We start from the raw sequence: 22,380 nt of genomic DNA, 5'->3' as shown, positions 1-22,380 counted from the left end.
TTTCCTCCCCCTGCCAGCTGTTACCATGGAGCCCAGCTGTAACTTATCTTTAAAATGTAGACATCTCTGTGAAGCCCAGCTCAAGGCCAGAGGCCTTGTTTGCACATTTCTTCAAAGTACTAAACTGGATACATTTGTGAAAAACTAGTAAGGGGTGTCCAGCACCTGGAGTGCTGGTATCTTCCTGGCCAGTGGCCAAGCTAAACAGGACTCCAGGAAAATAGAAAATTTATCTACATTGGACTCTTTTTCTGACAGTCCTAAAATCAGCCATGGTGAAGAGGGCTTTTCTGTGGAAAAAGAGGGTGCCACTTCAATATAAGAACATAGGAAATTTATGTCTGATTCATTCTACTGTCTTTTGATATTTTTTAATTGTAGGTGGAAACAATATCTTTATTTATTTTTTAAATATTTATTTTTAGTTTTAGGTGGACAAATATTTTGTTTCATTTCTATGTGGTGCTGAGGATAGAACCCAGTGCCTCATGTATGCTAGGTCAGCACTCCACCCCTGAGCTACATCCCCAGCCCTATGTATGTGTGTGTGTGTGTGTGTGTGTGTGTTTGGGATTTTTTTTTTTTTTGGACTGGGGATTGAATCCGGGGTACTCAATCACTGAGCTATATCTTCAGCCCTTTTTATTTAATTTTTGAGCCAGGGTTTAGCCAGATTGCCAAAGCTGGCCTTGAATTTGTGATCCTCCTGCCTTAGCCTCCCAAGTAGCTAAGATTATAGACCTGCACCACCACACCCAGCTCCTCTGTCCATTTTATTTTTATTTTTGGCACTGGGGATTGAATTCAGGAGTGCTTTACTACTAAGTTACATCCCCAACCCCTCTTATTATTATTATTATTATTTTTTTATTTTGAAACAGGGTGAGTTGCTAAATTGCTGAGGCTGTTCCAAACTTGCAATCCTCCTGGCTCAGCCTACCAAGTTGCTAGGATTACAGGCATGCATTCATGCCTGCTCTGCCCACTTTTTAATTTGGCTATTTATTTATTTATTTTATTTGTAAAAGATCTGTATAAATTCTAGATACAATCCTTTGTCAGCTGAGAAACTAATGTGACTCCATTTTTGAGAAACCAGTCTCTACCTCAGAGCAAAGCCTGTCCAAGGAAGGGGGCGTGACCTTTGTCCTGGGAAAAACCCACAGAGCACTCCTAGGCCCTGCCCACCCTGCTGAGTTGTTTATCCACAAATAACAGGGGAGATCTGTGGCACCAAGTGTCTCTGACTCAGCTAGGTGAGGGCAATCCCATTGCAGCCACCAATCAGCATGAGGCAGGGAAATACCTGGGATGCCAGATGACCCTCCCAGTAGTTTATGGTGGTTGATAACATGTTGGGAAACCACGTAGTTAAGCATCCCCTTGTGGCTTAAACCAATCAGTTCAAACAAATCCCCCTCTTGTACTAGGCAATCACCCCTACCCAACTTGTTCCCTCCAGTGAATGTGCTAATCATGTTTTAGAGTTGTTATTTGATTTTCCTGCGGTGTGTGATGATTTGCTAAGAGATGTTATGATGTGTCCCTGCCTTCCCCAGAGAGTGTATAAAACTGCTGCAAACCCTGGGCTTGGGGCCTCTCAGCATCACCAGTTGCTGTGTGCACGCAGAGGACTGAGCTAGCTCGCAATAAACACCTCTTTGCTGCTCACATGGATCTTGGTCTTTGGTGGTCTTTTGAGGATCCTGAACTCAAGCATAACACAGCTACATGTCTTTTGTGGGCCAGGTCATGCCTGTAATTCTAGCTACTTGGGAAGCTAAGGTAGGATGATCACAAGTTTGTGGCCAGCCTTGGCACTATAGTGAGATCCAGTCTCAGAAACTGATCAACAAACATATTTTCCTAATTTGTACTGAGAAACTGATGTGACTCCATTTTTTAAAATAAATAAATAATAGCAGCTTCTACCTCAAGGCCTGTCCTAAGGAAGGAGGCATGACCCTGGCCCTTGGGAAAACCCACAGAGCACTCCTAAGCCCATACCCTCCCTGCTGAGTTGTTTTTCTGTAAATAACAGGAGAGGTCTGTGGTGCCAGGTGTCCCTGATTCAGTCAGGCTAGCTGAGAATCCATAGCAACACCCCTAGCAGCCATCAATCAGCATGAGACAGGGAAATACCTGGGATGCCAGATGACCCCCCAGTAGTTTATGGTGGTTGATAACATGTTGGGAAACCATGTAGTTCAGCACGTACACCCCTCTTGGCTTAAACCAATCAGTTCAAAGGAATCCCCTCTTTTTTTTAATATATTTTTTTTAGTTTTAGGTGGACACAATATCTTTATTTTCTTTTATGTGGTGCTGAGGATTGAACCCAGTGCCTCATGCATGTCAAGCAAGCACGCTACCACTTGAGCCACACCACAAGCCCAGGAATCCCCCTCTTGCACTAAGGAATCACCCCTACCCAACTTGCTCCTGCCAGTGAATGTGCTAATCAAAGTTAAGAATTGTTTGACATATCATCTTCCATACATTTGATTCAAGTGGGTTATGTCATGAGCTTTGTAATGTTTTGAACAACCAATAAAAAAAAAAGAAAAAAAGAAAAAGAAAAGAAAGAATAAAGAAAGAAAAAGAGGCAAGTAAGAAAAAAAAAAAAAGAATTGTTTGAGGGGCTGGGGATGTGGCTCAAGCGGTAGCGCACTCGCCTGGCATGCGTGCGGCCCAGGTTCGATCCTCAGCACCACATACCAACAAAGATGTTGTGTCTGCCGAAAACCAAAATGTAAATTTAAAAAATATTTTTTAAAAATTGTTTGATTTTCCTGTGGTATGGAATGATTTGCTGTGTGATGTTATGAGGCATAGAGTATCCCCCCAAAACCTATAAAATCTCACTGGACAAAGGACCGGGACTCACTCCCTGGGACCGCTGCGTCGGAACGGTTGTGAGTCCAGGCTCGAGCTTGCAATAAAGACTCTTGTGTGATTGCATCGGATTCAGCTCCTGGAGGTCTATTGGGGTCCCACGAATCTGGCATTACAGTACCCTGTCTTGTATTCTTGCTACAGCATTTTTAAAAATAAATTTAAGATTTTCATATTAATGTCTCTGAATTTATCAATATTTTTCTTTGTGGTGTGTGCTTTTGTGTTTCTTTATTAATTTTATTTCCAATATTAGTAGGCATTGTATAAGATTACCTAATGGCAAATTCTGAGTACATCCAGGCTATATTCAGGTTCTGACTCCATCACCTACGAACTGTATAGCCTCGAGCAAATTATTAACCTGTCAATGACTCAGTCTTCTCATCTGTAAAATGGGGGTAATCGTAGCATCAATCCGATAGAGTTGCTATGAAATATATAACATATATGATGTCTTAGACCATCCCTAGCACATATTAAGCTCTATATAAATATTTATTATGATTATGTTTATTAGACATTTTTCATTTTTAATTTTCAGTAAAAGTAAACTATCATATTCAGTTTTATATCCCCAGCTCTTGGCTCAATTCCTGCCATGAATGAATAGTTCTGTATTTTTCCCCTTGCTAGCCTTGTCCGCCATCAACCTAGTCTTCTGTGGTGTTGTCAAAATAATCTTCCTTACACAGCAATGGCACTTTATCTCCTCTTACTAAAACTATCAATTATTCTCTGTTCCCTGCTAATGTTAAAGCAGCAAATTTTACCCCAAACTTTATTTCCAAAGTGTTCTTGATACCCCTTTGCACCAGACCACGGTGTTTGGTATCTTTCCTCAGTGTCTGCCCATATCTGTACATGAGCATCTGCAATCTAGGGTGGTGTTCCAGAGAGTAAGCTCTGAAGGCAGACTGCCTGCAGCTGGCTTCCGACCCCAGCACTTGCTACCTATGTGTCACTGTGGACAAGCCCCTTCATCACCAAGTCCCAACTTCCTCATCTATAAAATGGAGACAGTTATAGTGTCTACTACTTGTGTTATGCTCGAATTCTGGACCCCCAAAAGACCACCAGAGACCAAGATCCATGTAAGCAGCAAAGAGGCGTTTATTGTGAGCTAGCTGGGTCCTCCATGAGCACACAGCAACTGGTGACGTTGAGAGGCCCTGAGCCCAGGGTTTGCAGCAGTTTTATACACTCTTTACATACATCATAGCATCCCTTAGCAAATCATCACACAACACAGGAAAATCATAAAGCAACTCTAAAACATGATTAGCACATTCACTGGTGGGAACAAGTTGGGTAGGGGTGATTGCTTAGTACAAGAGGGGAATTCCTTTGAACTGATTGGTTTAGGCCACGAAGGGTGTACGTGCTGAACTACATGGTTTCCCAACATGTTATCAACCACCTTAAACTACTGGGAGGGTCATCTGGCATCCCAGGTATTTCCCTGTCTCATGCTGATTGGTGGCTGCTAGGGGGTTGCTATGGGTCCCCACCTAGCCTGACTGAGTCAGGGACCCCTGGTGCAGCAGATCTCTCCTGTTATTTGCAGACAAACAACTCAGCAGGGTGGGTATGTGCCTAGGAGTGCTCTGTGGGTTTTTCCTAGGACCAGGGTCACGCCCTCTTCCTTGGACAGGCTTTGCTCTGAGCTAGAGGCTGGTTTCTCAGCACCACGTACGTATAAATAAAATAAAGGTCCATCAACAACTAAAAAATATTTTTTTAAAAAAGTGAGTTTTATATGGGCCAAATAACATGGTTATATTGTGTGCGTGTACAATATGTTACAGCAAATACCATCATTATATACAACTATAATGCACCAATAAAAATTGTGAAAAGAAAAAACATGGGTTATATGAATTTATAGTGAATTTTCATCACTACTGAGACAGAAACGTAGAGCACCCAGAGGCACATAGGAGGAGGAAAGGAAAAGGAGACACCAGACCTGGGGGACATCCTGCAGCCGCCCCTGATAGCTTCAATTGCAATGGCTCTTCCTTGGCTACACCTGGCAAGGACAACCACAAAATGTTCTCTAAAGCACTTCCTCCTGCACCAACAAACCCTCATGCCACCTTTATGTTAACACAGCCTTGAAAACTACGACTCTCCCCCAGTTGACAAAGAAGACAAAATAGAAATGATTAGCTCCTTTTTTTTTCTATTGTAATTATTTTTTTATTGGTTGTTCAAAACATTACAAAGCTCTTGACATATCATATTTCATACATTTGATTCAAGTGGGTTATGAACTCCCATTTTTATCCCGTATACAGATTGCAGAATCTCATCGGTTACACATCCATGTTTTTACATTCTAAAATTTACATATCATCCCACTAATCATCTTTAGGGACAGATCAAGCCCCTAAAAACCCCTAGAAAACATACAACCTTTTCTTGGCATCCCTTCCCAATCAGGAGCCCTGCTTTCTTTTTATTACTCTAGTAAATCCTGTTTCTCTGCACTCACCCTTGTGTCCGTAAATTTCATTCTTTGAGTTAGCAAGACAGAAATACTGCCTGTCATCATGCTCCATGTAACATTTGTGGGGCTCATCAGGGATCTAGGGGAGGATGAGTGATACGGAAAAGGGAGCTCTCATTTCTCTTCTCTGTGCTCTTTTGGGGGGGGGGGGACTGTCTTTAAACACTTTAAAAGTGACTAGCATGGGGCTGGGGCTGGGGCTCAGAGGTAGAGTGCTCACTTAGCATGTGCCAGGCCCTGGGTTTGATCCTCAGCACCACATAAAAATAAATAAAATAGAGGTATAAAAATTATGTTAATTTTTTTTTGAAGTGACTAGCATGACTGTCAGTCGTAAGACTCAGATGACAGGCCTGATGGGCAGGTGGGGCAGATTTCCCTTCGCCTAGGCATTGGAAATATCCTGACTAGCTTCAGTTTCCTTTCCGTGGGAGAGAACTGGTGCATGGGACAGAGGAAGGCTTTAGACAATTGAAGGCAGAAGACAGATGAGGGGTGGGGGTGGGGGGGTGGGGAGGTGCTGCATGAAGGTCTCCTGTCCCAAGTCTGACACCAACAGCCCTCAGGGGTACCGAATACTGACAACTATCTGTCTTTCTGTTTCTGAATGGCTTGGTCTGAGGGTGGAGGGCACTCTCACCTGATGTTATGCTCGAATTCGGGACCCCCAAAAGACCACCAGAGGCCGAGATCGATGTAAACAGCAAAGAGGTGTTTATTGTGAGCTAGCTCGTTCCTCTGCGCACGCACACACAGCAACTGGTCACGCTGAGAGGGCCTGAGCCCAGGGTTTGCAGCGGTTTTATACATTCTTTGGAGAAGGCAGGGACCCCCCATACATCATAGCAAATCATCACACACTGCGGGAAAATCAAATAACAACTCTAAAACATGATTAGCACATTCACTGGAGGGAACAAGTTGGGGAGGGGTGATTGGTTACTACAAGAGGGGGATTCATTTGAACTGATTGGTTTAAGCCAAGAGGGGTGTACGTGCTGAACTACATGGTTTCCCAACACCATAAACTACTGGGGGGTCATCTGGCATCCCAGGTATTTCCCTGTCTCCTGCTGATTGGTGGCTGCTAGGGGGTTGCTATGGGTCCCCACCTAGCCTGACTGAGTCAGGGACACCTGGCACAGCAGATCTCTCCTGTTATTTGTAGATAAACCACTTAGCAGGGTGGGAATGTGCCTAGGAGTGCTCTGTGGGTCTCTCCAAGGACAAAGGTCATGTCCCTTCCTTGGACAGGCTTTGCCTGAGGTAGAGGCTGGTTTTTCACTGACAAATCTTGGATCCTGGGACAAAGTCTTAGACCGAGCAGAGGTCTTTGGAAAGAGGTGACCCATTGTTCCTGAGCGCAAGCCAAGGAGTCTTTCTTCTTCTCTACGAAATGCCTCTTCCACATGGACACCCTAGCGCTCAGTCTACTTCTAAGTGTAAGTCCTGTTGACCCTCAATTCTTCCATCTTTTCTCTTTCAAGTGCTTTAATAAAGTCTCTAAGGACCTCCAGGCTTTCAAATGCTTTCTGGGACCCAAACCCCAAGTCTGTCCCTGGTGTCCCTACCTCTGAAACAGGGACCCATCATGGGAGATGACCAAGATGGAGCTCCCTTAGCTTCAAACTTACACTTCCTTCTTTAGACCTTCTTAAGGCACCTTTTCTTCTGTGCCCCACTGTCCTGCAGGGAAAACACCAGAAGTTCTATTTCACATAATTACAGTAAACTACCACTTATCTCTCCGAGTTCAGGGAGCACAGTCATTTGCCCTTCTCAGTTGGAGCTATCACCCAGAACAGACTTGCCTCCCTGTTCAAACCAGTACAAGGACCCACAGGGCAGGGAAGCTTTTTTTTTTTTTTTGAGACAGAGAATTTTTTTTTTAATATTTATTTTTCAGTTTTCGGTGGACACAACTATTTTTTTATTTTTATGTGGTGCTGAGGATCCAACCTAGCGCCCCACGCATGCCAGGCTTTAGGGAAAAAATTTAAAGGCACATTCAGTTGACAGATGCTCTCTTTTAACTCAAGTATTTATCAAGAAGTTAGGATCCTCCATATTGAGTGAGGCCCAGTTCTTCCTCCAACAGTTTCTCAACTGGTGGTGGGCTCAGGACGCCGCACAGATAAACAAGTCCAGATTGTTCCAAGTAGGGAATTACCCAGCTCGCCAGAGAAGGCTTCAGGTAGGGCCTTGTTGGTAAGCACAACTATCCAATAGGCCCACATCTCTGTGGTTGCATGTGAGAGAGGACCTGTGGCTACACAGGATGAAATCCACGGGACACCCTCGCTTATTGGAGATAAGTGATATTGGGGGATGCCCTGACTCCTTTTGACCAAAAAACAGAAACCAGGTTTCTACTCCTCTGGAATATATATTTTTTAAAGTTGTACATGGACACAATACCTTTATTTTAGTTATTTATTTTTATGTGGGGCTGAGGATCACACCCAGCTCCTCACACACACTAGGCAAGCACTCTGTGACTGAACCACAACCACAGCCCCACTCCTCTGGAATTTGTCAAAAGAAATTGTGATAAATGCAACTCCCAGACCTTCAGGAAGAAATGTCTAGGGTTTTTCTATGTCCTGATCCCCAGCTGGAGGATGGAGGGGAAAATGGCCTTTAGAGGGAATCATGAACTATAACACCATCTTACAGCTAGACTTGTTTCACAAAAAGGAGAAAAATGATCAAAAGGCCCTACGAATAAGCTTTTTGCTTCTTATGCCCTAGTGGAAGCTTTGCTTTTTCCTTATCTGCCTGCCTGATATCCATCTGGAATGTAAGCTACATGAGCAAGGGCCTGTTTTAAAAGGTATCATTTTTAAATACATGTGGCTGTGGGCATAAAAACCTGTTTTCTCCTACCTTCTTCTCCGGGATTCTGCTCTTTCAGTTAGTTCCTCCATAAATGCTAGAAAAAGGAAGAGACAGAGAGGAAGGGAATCTGGAAAAGCCAGTTGCATCAGGCACCAGATCTTTTGAGGTCTACATTCTGCTTCAGAGACAACCTAGAGGAGTTGCCCCAAATCATAGGGACTCAACTTCAGGACACTGACACAATAGGCCCAGGAATATCAGGGGATACCTGAATTCCTGCAGGGATTTCTCATCTCTTCAGATGGGCCCAGTAAAATGAAAAGATCTCATATGTACAAATTTCCTTCTTTTTTCTTTTCTTTTTGTACTGAGGATTGAAGCCAGAGGGGCTTAACCCCTGAGCCACATCCCAGCCTTTTTTCATATTTTATTTAGAGTTAGGATCTTGCTAAGTTGCTAAGTGCCTCACTAAGTTGCTGAGGCTGGCTTTGAACTTATGATCCTTCTGCCTCAGCCTCCCCAGCTGCTGGATTACAGGTATGCACCACGGCATCCAGCAAATTCTTTTTCTTTCTTTTTTTTAATATTTATTATTATTATTATTTTTTTAGTTGGAGTGGGACACAATATCTTCATTTTATTTACTTTTATGTGGTGCTGAGGATCGAAACCAGGGCCTTGCACATACTAGGTGAGTGCTCCACCGTTGAGCCACAACCCCAGCCCCAAATTCTTTTTCTTTTTTTTTTTTTTTTTTTTGTCAGAGTGGAAAGTAGAAGTTTATTAAAGGACAGCAGAAAAGACTTCTCCCGGAAGAAGAAGGGGACCCAAGAGGTGGAATCCTCAAATTCTTTTTCTTAAAAAACCTTTTACTAAGGAATTTGTGGGCTCCCACATTCTTTAAATATCTGGGTTGGCTGTAACCTGATCCAAAATTACACTCTGGTCTGATAAAGATCTTCTATGTGCTCTTTTACTAGAGTAATTATTACCATGCCGTTTTTTTTAATTTGTTCTTTTTAGACCTACATGACAGTAGAGTATATTTTGACATATACATGCATGGATGACCATGGCATTTTTTTAAAAGTCTCTTTTTCTAAGCTCAAGGTTTTTCTGGTGAATTCACCTTTGGTCTTGCACCAAATAGTCCTGTTTTGTCTAACTGGAGTTGCTAGCCCTTTGTTTTTCCTGCTGTCTTTATTCAGAGACCAATTGTTCAAGGGTGAACTCTCAAATACACTGGGAAAGGAAAGAGGTCTTCTCCACTGAAGAGTCCTAAGGAGGAAGAAGGAACAGTGGTGATGGTGGGAGCGAATTTGCTACCATCTTTTTGATTTCAGTGTCCACCATGACTGACAGACTCTATTCCTAACATCTTCAACTGCTCAGGTCCTTCCCATGTCTGAGTCATACTGTAAAAATCTGTGACAGGCTCTATTTTAATTTCTAAGGGGTTAAATCTGACAATCTGTATAGTTCAATATCTGCAGCTCTTTTGTCTCCAACCTGTAGGGATCTAATACTTGGAAAAAAAAGCTATAAAATCTTCATTTTCTTTCGGTTTTTATGTATATGTGTGCACACCTAGATATGTCTACATACACGCTTATATCTATAAATCATATAAATAAATGAGCACTCATAAATAAAGAATGGATCCAAATGCCTTTCAGTTCACATGACTTAAGTTGGTTAAATGGTTAAGAGTAAGGATGTCTTTAAAATTACTAAACAAGCTAGGATGTGGAGAAAAAGGAATATTTTTTATATTGTTGGTGGGATTGTAAATTAGAACAACCACCATGTAAATCAGTATGGTGGCTCCTTAAAAGACAAGGCATGGAACCACCACATGACCCAGCTGAACGAACCACTCTTCAGCATTTATCCTAAAGAATCCTAAAGTCATCATACTGTAGTGATACATGCATACCATGTTTACATCAGTACAATTCACAATAACCAACACAGGTGGCCATCCACAGATGAATAGATAAAGAAAATGTGGTATGTATACACCATGGAGCTTTTTTTTTTTTTTTTTTTTTTTTTTTTTTTACACATACACGTTTTTATTTTATTTTATTTTATTTTTTTAATTATTTTATTGTTGGTTGTTCAAAACATTACATAGTTCTTATTATACCATATTTCACAGCACCATGGAGCTTTTTGTTTGTTTGGGGTACTGGGTATTAAACCCAGGGGCACTCAACCACTGAGTTCTATCCCCAGTCCTTTTTAAAATATTTTATTTAGAGACAGGGTCTTACTGAGTTGCTTAGGGCCTTGCTAAGTTGCTGAGGCTGGCTTTGAACTCCTGATCCTTCTGCCTCAGCCTCCCAAGCCTTGGGGACTACAGGCGTGTGCCATCATGCCTGGCTCCCCATGAAGAAAAATGAAGTTATGTAATTTATAGGAAAATGGGTGGAACTAGAGAGTACTATTTTAAGCGAAATAAGCCAAACTCTGAAGGTCAAGGATGTATGTTTTCTCTCCTATGTGGAAGCTATAGAGGGAAAAGAAACATCTCTTCAAAGGGAGATTCGTAGAGGAAAGGGACCAGTGGTGGGAGGTAGGGAGGGAGGGAGGAAGTGCTGGGGATTTTAGCCAAATTATATCGTTATATTGTATGCATGTATCAATATGTAACAACAAATCCCATCATTATGTACAACTATAATGCATCAATTTGGGACTGGGGTTGTGGCTCAGTGGTAACTCGTTTGCCTAGCATGCAAGAGGCACTGGGTTCGATTCTTGGCACCACATACAAATAAATAAAATAAAGGTCCATCAACAACTAAAAAATATGTTTTAAAAAATGCATCAATTAAAAATGTGGAAAGAGGGCTGGGGATGTGGCTCAAGCGGTAGCACGCTCGCCTGGCATGCGTGTGGCCTGGGTTCGATCCTCAGTACCACATACAAGCAAAGATGTTGTGTCTGCCGAAAACTAAAAAATAAATGTTAAAAATTCTCTCTCTCTCTCTAAAAAAATAATAATAATAATAAAAAAATGTTCAAGGCCAGCCTGGGTAACTTAGTAAGACTCTATGTCTTAAAAAAAATTGTGGAAAGAGAAAAAAAATTTACTAACCCACACATTTCTCTAGGTAGTCAAACAATCAATAGAGCCTTGGATTCTATAAAATGTTTAAAATGAAATACCTATTGCTTCTAGGATTTTTCTTCAGCAGGAAAAAGACTTAAAATGTTAAGTAGGGGGCTGGGGATGTGGCTCAAGCGGTAGCGCGTTCGCCTGGCATGCGTGCGGCCCGGGTTCGATCCTCAGCACCACGTACCAGCAGAGATGTTGTGTCCGCCGAGAACTAAAAAATAAATATTAAAAATTCTCATTCTCTCTCTCTCTCTCTCTCTCCTCTCTCACTCTCTCTAAAAAAAAAAAAATGTTAAGTAGGTTTGTCAAATATCTTGATTTTCATGGGTATCCTAAATATAACAACTAAATGGGTAAATTAGATTTAACATAAATGGGATTCTCATAAATATATTTGTTAGAAGAGACACCTGATTAATGTGCAAAGTTATAATTCTGAAACATCAACAAGTACTATTGGCTTCTTGAATTCTGTAAGACAACATATATTGGGGTCTATTAATATATTTTTATAATTTGTTGGTAAATAGAAAAATAGTTTAAGAGTGTTCTGTTTCTGGGTCTTCACTAAAAAGCCAGGTGTTACTGAGAATTCAAATTCTAAGTTCTATAAATCCATATGCAAACAGTACAAAAAGCTCCAGTTGTAAAGTACTGTAAAAAGCATGAAGTATTTTGTCTTATTAAAAAGGAGTAATTTGTCTAAGTTCAGAAGTTTCATAAGGATTTTTCAAAAGATAATTTTCATTGGTATTGGGGATTTAACCTAGGGGTACTTTACCACTGAACTACATCCTTAGCCCCTTTCTGTTTTCTTTTGAGACAGGGCCTCCTCAGCCTCCTAAGTTGCTGAGGCTGACCTGGAACTTGAAATCTGATCCCCAGTTGCTGGACTTACAGGCACATACTACCATACCTGACTCAAAAGGTAAATTTTTATAAATACCAGCAACTGGAAAAAGGGATGTATAAGAATTTTATAAGCATGGGAATATATTTTCTTTAGAAAAATTGAAAGAAAAAAGAAATGTTTCAGGAAGAGAAAGTATTCTGTATGATAAAGTAATATTCTTGTCCTAAAGTCCAAGATAGGGCTGGGGTTGTGGCTCGGCAGTAGGGCACTTGCCTGCCATGTGTGAGGCACTGGGTTCGATTCTCAGGACCACATATAAATAAATGAAATAAACATGTACCAACCACTAAATAAATAAATAAAGTCCAAGATAAAAAGGAGAGGACAAGACAAAAGATGTAAACAAGTTAAAGAGTATTCCCATGAGTTACAAAAGATCTGTGAACGGTAAGTCTCAAAAAGTCTATGTGTGATTAAGTTGGCTAGAACCAGCAGAGTCCATTAAAGTTATTTAAAGATGCTTTTAGTTTGTTTTTTGTTATCAGGGATTGAACCCTGAGCCACATCCCCAGCCTTTTTTATTTTGAGACAGGGTCTCCCTAAGTTGCTTAGGACCTCGATAAGTTGTTGAGGCTGGTTTTGAACTCACAATCTTCCTGCATCAGCGAGTGGAATTACAGGCATGCACTATGATGCCTGGCTTTAAGATGCCCCCCCCCCCCCCGCACTAAGGTCAATTTTTAATATACTGACATAGAACAAAGTCTAATTATCTATGTTTAAAAACAACAGGTCTCATTAAAACAAAACCTTATAAATGGCTCTCTCTCAAAGCTACAAATAAATTATGATCCTGGACAGAGCACAACTGAAATACAGCCATTAAAACAACTTTTTAAAGGGACTGTTATGTGTCACCTGGGTTTCACCTTTTCTAAGAAATAAAACTTCTTTTTTCTTTATCTCAAAATTATGTCTTTATTATTAGATTAATATCAGGGACACGGCAAAGACCAAGTTTTCGGCAACATTATTATCAAGATTGCTTGTGTCTAATCATAAGTTCTCGCTCTGGCTAACTGCACTGTACAAGTGCTCTCTGTTGGCGTTCTGCAGAAGTTGTGCGCTTCGCACAGTCCATCAGCAAGCAGCCACCGCGCTGGGCGGACAGGCTGCCGCGCCGACTGGCATACGACGACCCTAACTAAGCAAAGGGGTAACTGTAAAGTCGTAGACATTAAAGGCAGAGGCCGCGTTCCCGTTTCCATCGCGGTGGAACTGGCCTCCAGAGGTCTAAAGGCCCGGGGTCCCCTTCCCGCTCCCCGGCACGCATCCGATCGGCGTGTGGGTGGGCTCCTTTCCCATCTCACTACCACCCCTGATTTTCTGGTTATTCTGTCACCCCGTGATTTTCTTCCGGCAGCACTGACGATCAGCCGGAAAACACCGAGACGTGGGAGCAGAGGGCAGAAGAGGAAAAGGCTCCAAAGACAGCCGAACTCCAGGGCTTCCGTCCTGCGGTCCCTTTAAGAGAAGAACCTCTAGGGACCCGCAGTCCCAGCCGACCCCAGTTTTAACCGAAACCGAGCCCGGACTTCCCCCTCTGGACTCCAGTCGGACCAACTTTGGATTTTCCCTCCCCGGACGACCAATCAGGTTCTGTTGCCAGGCAGACTAGAGCCGCCGCCGGTGCGGGCCGGCGCCGAGTCCCGGCGGCGGCGGCGACCAATGAGCGGGCAGGCCGTCGGAGTATCCGGGCAGACGGCGGCCGGGAGCCATTCAGAAAAAGCGCAGCCGAGCAGCGCAGGCGCCCGCCGGCCGGCCGAGCGCGGGGCCGGCGGAGTGAGGGCGGCCGCGAGGTAGTTTCTCTTTCTGCTGATCTTTCTTGTGGCGTGTGTTGAAGGCGGCCGCTCCGAGGTAGGGAGGGGAGATGGGAGTTGGGAGGAGAGCCAAGAAAAGAGAGATTCCGGCCTGTCCGCCGCTCCCCCGCACGCGCACGCGTCCGAGTCGGGACCCCCTCCCTCCCCGGCTCTCCGACGCCCGCCCGGAGTCCCGCGGCCCGGAGCCGCCGGGGCGGGAGGGAGGGGGCAGGGCGGGGGCGCCGGCGGGCTGTCGTGGGAGATGACGTAGGCCCGCGCGGGCGCGGGGCGGCGGGAGCGGCGACACTGGGCTGGGAGCTGGCCGGCCTCTGCCCGCCCTAGCGAGGCAGGGCCCGCGCGGCCCCGTGCTTTCTCACCTCGCAGGTAAGAGGAGAACTGAACTTTGTTTTGCGGTTGTTGTTGCCGTGTTTGAGGGGGACAAGGACAGCTCGGGACTCCAGAAGAAATGAACATTTCTTTCTAACGTGGATTCCCCACCCCCCTGTCTTTTCCCGGACGGTTTCCCAATTTTAGGAGTCTTAGAAAGGTGGGCAGAGAGAATGGAGATGGCAAAGATCTCTTTGGGTACAGAGGGCCCTGGTGAAGTAGTGGAATAATTTCTGGATTTTGGAGACAGTTAGTGGCGAGAAAAAGATCACTGGGGAAATCTGGAGGCTCTTAGTTTTTCTTTCTGGGCAGAGATGAGGGCTGCCCTGGGATCTTCAGGGGAAGAGAAGGCCAGTGTGAGTTAAATCTTCATATCCTGTCCCTTCTCAGCTCTAGCCCTCATGCCAGGATGGCAGAAGATGAGCCTGATGCTAAGAGCCCCAAGACTGGGGCAAGGGCCCCACAAGGTGGTGCCGAGGCTGGGGAACCCACAACCCTTCTCCAGAGGATCCGAAGTACCATTTCGTAAGTACTCACTGCCATCTCCATATTCCATATCCTACTCCAGAGCAGGATAGATCCCTGTAGCACTTCACTTTCTTGGGAGATGAATTGCGTCTTCCCAGACAGGTGCCTCTGAGCAAGGCAAGGTTCTTGGTCATTCTTGGTCCACAGCCCTTGAGCACCTGCCCCTTGTTTCAGGCCTTTACCCTCCCCCGCAGTCAAAGGGATGGGAAAACAGTGTGTGTGACCTCCAGCTTTCTTTTTTTCTCCACAGCAAGGCCGTACAGAACAAAGTAGAGGGAATCCTGGTAAGCATGTTGGGAAGAGAAGAGCAGAGAGATGGCATTGGTGGGGGATGAAGATGGTGGGATGATATGGGTTTATGTCTACCTTGTCAGAAGATATTAGCTTTGCAACTTGCTGCCAGTTTGATTTTGAGCATCTTACCCCTTGTGTACATGTCCAGTAGAGATACCATCAGAGCTGATCCCCTCTGCTTTCTTCTCTCTGTGAGAGCCCATAGGGTTCCTTAGAGCACAGTGAGCACCCAGCAGCCTCCAACCTCAAAAATCATTTATTTTTTGGTGTTGGAAATCATCAAACCCTGGGTCTGGTGCCTGTGAGGCCAGTGCTACACCACTGAGCTATCTCCCTAGCCTCAAATCATTTCTAAGGTCCCTTCCTAGTCTTGACAATCTCTAAGTCAGCTGAATTCAGACTTTGTGGTAGGGATCAGGGGGTCCTACATTTTATTGTTCTTGGCCTTATTATTTCTCCTGTCTCTTTGTTCCCTCCTACTTCAGCAAGATGTTCAGAAATTCTCAGACAATGACAAGCTGTATCTCTACCTTCAGCTCCCCCCAGGTCCCAGCACTGGAGAAAAAAGGTAATCCTTGGTGGTAGTTTCAGATGTCAGAGGTTCTCATTCTCAAAGACAGTCTCGCTGAGAATGGCAAGCTGAGTTGGATTCATAGCTGTTGGCCTTGATCAAAAGGAAGGCCCCTGCCTTGGGTTTGATTTCTCAGAGAATGGTGAATCTGGATGAAGTAATTTGGTTCAACATCATTGAAGTGTTAGTCTGGGAAGAACTGTAACACTGAGCATGATGTCAGGTGGGTTCTTTGTCTCATGAATTTAAAGAATGAGATACATGTAAAGGACAGTAGAATAGCAAGATTTATTTAAAGCAGAAAAAGCTCCTGAGGTGCAGGAGGGGTCCCAAGGGAGGGTACAGCTCTACTGTCTTCTGTCTGGAGTTTAATTTTTCTTTTCCAGTTATAGATGACAGGATGCCTTGTTTGTTTTTATGTGGTGCTAAGGATCAAACCCAGTGCCTCATACATGCTAGGCAAGTGCTCTGCCACTGAGCTACAGCTCAAGGCCTGCCTAGGGATTTTTTTTTTTTTTTTTTAAAGAGAGAGGAGAGAGAGAGAGAGAGAGAATTTTTCAATATTTATTTATTTTTTTAGTTTTCGGTGGACACAACATCTTTGTTGGTATGTGGTGCTGAGAATCGAACCTGGGCCGCACGCATACCAGGCGAGCGCGCTACCGCTTGAGCCACATCCCCAGCCCCTGCCTAGGGATTTTTAATGGACTTGATCTGTCCCTATAGGTGACTGGTAGGATGACATGTACATATAGGGTTCAGAAAGGGGCTAATGAACTCTATTTTGTCATCTTGAGCAAATCAGGAGAGAGTGATTTCTAAGCCTTTATTAGCATGAGGGTAGAGGTGAGGGTTTATTGGCATAAGAGGAAGTACTATAGAGAACATTTTGTGGTTGGTCATTGCTAGGGGTTGTTAAGGAACTAACCTCATGGCTAGGACCAGCTGGGGACAGAAGCTTAGTTTCCCAATCCCCTCTTCCTCCTTTTTTTCTCTAAGACCCTTTCCTTAGCTGCCTATGTATGGTCTATCTTCCTGTCTCAGAACCAGGACAGTTGTTGAGATCTTGTTCCTTTAACTTCTCTTGCAGCTCAGAGCTAAGCCCACTCACCAATGAGGAGTACATGTATGCCTATCGGTGGATCCGCAATCACCTAGAAGAGCACACAGATACCTGTCTGCCAAAGCAGAGTGTTTATGATGCCTATCGGTGGGTGAAGGGGTAATGCCTGAGTTGGTAGGCACAGGACTAACCCTCACCCCTGGAGAGAACCCTGCCTTGATATAGCCTGACTTTTTAAAAGAGTTGCCCACATATCCCTAGGAATCCTCTGTATCCTCCTTCTTTGAGTAACTTCCCATTCTGTACTCTACTCACTTAGGAAGTATTGTGAGAGTCTTGCCTGTTGCCGCCCACTCAGCACAGCCAACTTTGGCAAAATCATCAGAGAGATCTTCCCTAACATCAAAGCCCGAAGGCTTGGTGGCCGGGGTCAGTCCAAGTATCCTTAACTGGAGAGGATGGAGCTGGAGGACATGGGGAAGAAGACATAGGGTATGGGGAACCAGCAGTGGGAACAGCCTAACTTGCCTAAGGGGTTGGGAGAACCCCAAGTGTTGGCTGCTCCTTAACTTGCATCAGGTACTGCTACAGTGGCATAAGAAGGAAGACCTTGGTATCTATGCCACCTCTGCCTGGACTGGACTTAAAGGGTTCTGAGAGTGTAAGTAACGGCCCTCCCCTCTTCTCTTCCCAGTAAAAGTCGGAGGTCTTTGGGACATGTTTTAAGGACTGACACAGCCTAGCTCATTGTACACATTGCTTCTGGGTGCCCTTTGGCTACCCTGAGACCAAAGTAGATGAAACAGAGTTTCTGGGCAGGATGGGTAGAGGCTACTCCCAACGCCAGTCTATTTTCAGCTTTGGTCAATTAGTAGTGTCAGGAGGAAAGGTCCTTTAGTATGGAATGTGATTGGGCATTTCCTTTCCCACCACAGCCAGAAATGGGTCCAGAAGTAACCCCCGCACCTCGGGATGAACTGGTAGAGGCAGCCTGTGCCCTAACCTGTGACTGGGCAGAGCGAATCCTGAAGCGGTCTTTCAGTTCCATCGTTGAAGTCGCCCGCTTCCTACTACAGCAGCATCTCATCTCTGCCCGATCTGCACATGCCCACGTGCTTAAGGCCATGGGGCTTGGCGGTGTGTAGAACCTCTCTTACGTTTAGTACTTCTCTCATTTCTGAGAAACCCTCAGCCACGTTCCACTTCAAAGGCCTTCCCACATCCTAGAATAGACACACCTTGGAATTGCCTTCTATTCTTGGAGACTTTTCTTTTTTTGTTTTTTAAATTTGTTTTTTAGGTGTAGATGGACACAACACAATGTGTTTTATTTTTATGTGGTGCTGAGGATCGAACCTGGGTCCTGCCCGTGCTAGGCGAGTCCTCTACCACTGAGCCACAATCCCAGCCCATATTCTTGGAGACTCTTCTTTTTTTGTTTTTCTTTTTGGTACTGGGCGTTGAACCCTGGGGTGCTTTACCACTGAGCTACATCCCCATCCCTTTTTTATTTTGAGAAAGTGGGTTTAATAGCCTTAGCCTCCCCATCGCTGGGATTATAGGCATGTGCCACCGTGCCTGGCTTCCTGGACACCCTTCCAAGACATGCTTTAGATACCCTGCTTTTCCCGTCTGTCCCTGGCAGTTAAGCAGTTAGAATCTTCTCGTTTCTTCATTCCTCAGTACCCTCCTTCACCCTCACTTTATCATCTTTTCTGGGCACCTCTGCAGAAGAGGATGAACATGCCCCTCGGGAACGGTCATCTAAATCCAAGAATGGAGTAGAGAACCTGGAGGGGGGAGCCCATAAGAAACCAGAGAAACTGGCCCAGGTAAGGAGGTCTTGTCCCTGACTTGCTACCCTGGGCTGGGGGTTTAGTATAAGTATATCCTTTTCCCAGTGGGTCCCCAACTTTTCCACCTCTGGTTTCTCCAGTGTCTACATTTCCTCCAGTATTCAGTCTTCACACCTTACTGTGGTCTTCTGCTTTTTAGTCTCCAAAGGAGTTGGAAACCCGGGCTGGGCCCAGCCCTCCAGCACGTGGAGAGCGCAAGAAGAGTGTAATTGAGAGCTCTGCACCATCAGCCAGTAACCCGCAGGTCAATGCCCTAGTGGCCCGGCTGCCTTTGCTCCTTCCCAGGGCCCCTCCCTCACTTGTTCCACCAATCCGAGTTTCCTCACCCATCCTGGCCCCCAAGCTTTCTTCAGGCACTCTACTGCCCCTGCCCAGTAGGGCTGGGGGACCCCAGGCAGCTGTGCCTATCATTAACATGATCTTACCACCAGTTCCTGCTCTGCCTGGACCTGGGCCAGGGCGAGCTTCACCTGGGGGACTCACTCATCCCAGGGGCACAGAGAACAAGGAGGTAGGCATAGGTGGTGACCCAGGACTCCATGATAAGGGTGTCAAGAGGACAGCTGAAGTACCTGTGAGTGAGGCCAGTGGACAGGACGCACCAGCTAAAGCAGCAAAGCAGGATACAGAGGATATAGCAAGTGATGCCAAAAGAAAACGGGGGCGCCCTCGAAAAAAGTCAGGTGGAAGTGGGGACAGAAATTCCACCCCCGAGAAGTCAGCAGCTGCCATGGACTCTACCCAGTCCTCGAGGTTACCATGGGAGACATGGGGCTCAGGAGGGGAAAGCAACTCAGCTGGAGGATCAGAGAGGCCAGGGCCAGGGGTAGAGGCTGAGCAGGGAACAATGTTTGCCCAAGCTCAGGAAGATGGTGCGGTTTCCAAAGGAGGAAGGGGCCCCAGTTCCCGGCAAGCCAAAGAAGTAGAAGATAAAATTCCTCTTGTCACCTCAAAAGTGAGTGTCATCAAGGGCAGTAGAAGCCAAAAGGAGGCTCTTCAGTTGGTAAAGGGAGAGATAGATGCGGCAGCACAGGGTAATAAAGTCTTAAAGGGGCATGTGCTTCAAAGTTCTTTAACCCATGAGCGTAAAGACCCAAAAGCAACACCCCCATGATATCTGTGGAGAAGAGTGTCTGTTGTCCATATATTAACTTTGCCTGCCTGCCTGGTAGAAGCCCTTCTTCACTGCACTCGCTTCTAATTTCTATTCTTTGCCTAAGATAGTCATTCTCCTCTGTAAGGACAACTGAGTTGCCCAGTCTTACAGAGTGCCTGGTGGCTGCCTCTAACCTTTCCAGCTTAACACCTTGGCTTCAGTGTAACCAATAAATCTGTAATGACCTTCTTACCTGAATCCCTGTGCTCTCCTGTGGTTACACAGGGATGGGTAAGTATGATGGATATATAGGTTAGAGATTTTCTGGTTTTCAATATAGAAAAACCTAACTCAAACTGGCTTAAGAAAAAAGAATTGCTGGGTGTGGTGGTGCATACCTGTAATCTCAGCTACTTGGGAGGCTGAGGCGGGAGGATTACCAGTTTGAGGCCAGCCTAGGCAACTAGATCAGGCAATTTAGGGAGACCATGTTTCAGAATAAAGGTATAGGCAGAAAAAAGTGACAAAGACACTTGGGGGTGAGGGTTGGTCGGTAGAGAAGTAAAAAGGATTTATTGTGTATAACTGGAAAATCCAGAGGTAGTGCCAGATCCAGTGAAGCTTGATCTGGTTGCTCAGTATGTCTCTAAATATCTGATTGGTTTTTAATCTCACTGCTCAGCCTAATGTAAAATCATCTTAAGTCTGGGCTACCTCATAGCTACCAGCACTCCTAGGATTATGTTTACTCATTTATGTCTAGCCAGAAAGAGAAGGTATCATTGTGCCTGAAAATCCTGAAGATTGGTTCTGATTAGTCCAGCCTGGGTCAACATCCACCCCTCAGTGTGGCCAGTAGGATGATACATTAAGTTGCTTATTCTATACCATGGACCATACCATTGGGGAAAAGGGTGGTGGAATCAGAATCCCCACATGGAGACTGGGCAAGGGGAGTTGCTAGGAGGCAGCTGACACACAACTACAAAGTGCATGTGGTCTTGCCTTGCTGGGCTGAGACCAGCTAGGGCTGCTTCCTTTCTCAGTCTTGTATTTCCCTTCCTGTAACTCTAACTTCTTTCTTCTTGTGCCAGTCTCAGAAGGAAGGAGAGGGAATTCATTCTTTAGGGACTCTTCTCAGTCTTACTTAGATGGCACCATCTTTTTTTCCACCTATGAAGCTCTTTCCATTTCCTGTTTGAACTTTCTCCTCATTTTTGCTTCCCTATCTCCTTACTGACACTTTCACCAACTAGAGTGAAAGATTTACTTCCTAGTCATTTCTCTAAATTCATTCTGCGTCCACCAGGTGTCAGTCTCTTGTCGCACATAATCAGGACTGACTTGGCAAGACTGGGGTTTAGGCTAGAGGTATGGGAGGACTTTGTCTGCATGTCCGGGAGCACTAAAGGAAGGAGTTCCAGACCTTCTGCATGTGTCCCTGGGAAAAGCAGTAAACCAACTCCTTTGTTCTCTACATAGGGTAGCTTTGGTCAGGGAATCTTGGTTCTTCCCAAGAAATATGGATTTGTTTCAGGGAGATACTCATTTGCCCATTTGTTTCCATCACAGCAGATTTTTTTTAAAAATATGTAATATTTGATATATAAAGAATATATGTAACATGAGTAAATTATGAAATATAATAATAAAATGAGTAACTATGACCCTGTACTCGATTCACACATTAAAATACCATTGAATTTTTGATCCTCCCGATCTTGTCCCCCTTTAGAGGTGAACACTGTCCTTAATTTTGTGTTTATTAATTAATTGTTTTATATATATATATATTTTAACCACATATGTATACTTTAAAAGTATATTGTTTAGTTTTGCTTGTCTTTTAGCTTTACAAAAATGTTACTCTACTACTACCTTGATGTTTGCCTTTTTGCACTTACCATTGTTTCTGAGATTCATCCATGTTGTAATAGCTGCGATTAACCCATTTTCATCTGTATAATATTACGTCAAGAGCATAAACTACAAATTCTTCACCATTCACCTCTCAATGCATATTTGGGCTGTTTCCAGATTTTTGCTATTATGAACAATGCTGCTATGAACATTCTTGTACATGTTAGTGCCTTTGTTTTTAGCAAGATTTCTAAAAAGGTTTCTAAGATGGTCCTTTTGATGGTACACCTTTTGAGCTGGAAATGTTCCCTCTTGTTTTATTCTCTGGATGAGTTTATATCAGAATGAAATGAACTGTTCTTGAATGTTTGGTAAAACTCACCTATAAAGCCACCTTAGCCTGGTGTTACTTTGTGAGAATAATTTTAACTATTGGTTCAAGTTCTTTATTAACATAATTAGACTATGTAGGCTTTCTGTTTTTCTTGAGTCAGTTTAGACCAAGTGTTTCCCTAGAATTTTTGCAATTCATATCTTTTCTTCCTCTTATTTTCTTACATGATGTACTTTTTCTTTTCATTTTTTTTTAATATTTATTTTTTAGTTGGACACAATATATTTATTTTTATGTGGTGCTGCGGATC

General features: G+C 44.2%; 1 protein-coding gene across 6 annotated transcripts; it reads left to right on the top strand.

Annotated features, from left to right (window-relative positions):
* The first annotated feature begins 13,208 nt into the window (after positions 1–13,208).
* RFX5 (regulatory factor X5) lies at positions 13,209–22,129 on the top strand. 6 transcript variants are annotated; one of them, XM_081307877.1, is made up of 10 exons: positions 13,209–14,081; positions 14,859–14,993; positions 15,247–15,280; positions 15,776–15,858; positions 16,952–17,071; positions 17,244–17,363; positions 17,504–17,585; positions 17,860–18,061; positions 18,656–18,756; positions 18,920–22,129. In XM_081307877.1, the coding sequence occupies exons 1-10, from the start codon at positions 13,951–13,953 to the stop codon at positions 19,892–19,894; spliced, it is 1,983 nt and encodes a 660-aa protein (XP_081164003.1). In that variant the 5' UTR covers positions 13,209–13,950; the 3' UTR covers positions 19,895–22,129. The 6 variants fall into 6 exon arrangements, with proteins under 6 accessions (XP_081164003.1, XP_081164002.1, XP_081164004.1 ...); XM_081307876.1 differs by having other exon boundaries at positions 18,608–18,756; XM_081307878.1 differs by having other exon boundaries at positions 13,941–14,139; positions 18,608–18,756.
* The last annotated feature ends 251 nt before the right edge of the window (positions 22,130–22,380 follow it).

Source organism: Spermophilus citellus, assembly GCF_964194105.1.
Source record: "Spermophilus citellus genome assembly, chromosome: 9".
Classification (NCBI taxonomy): Eukaryota; Metazoa; Chordata; class Mammalia; order Rodentia; family Sciuridae; genus Spermophilus; species Spermophilus citellus.
The sequence above is the reverse complement of the archived record's forward strand: the minus strand, read 5'-3'. Positions and strand labels throughout refer to the sequence as shown.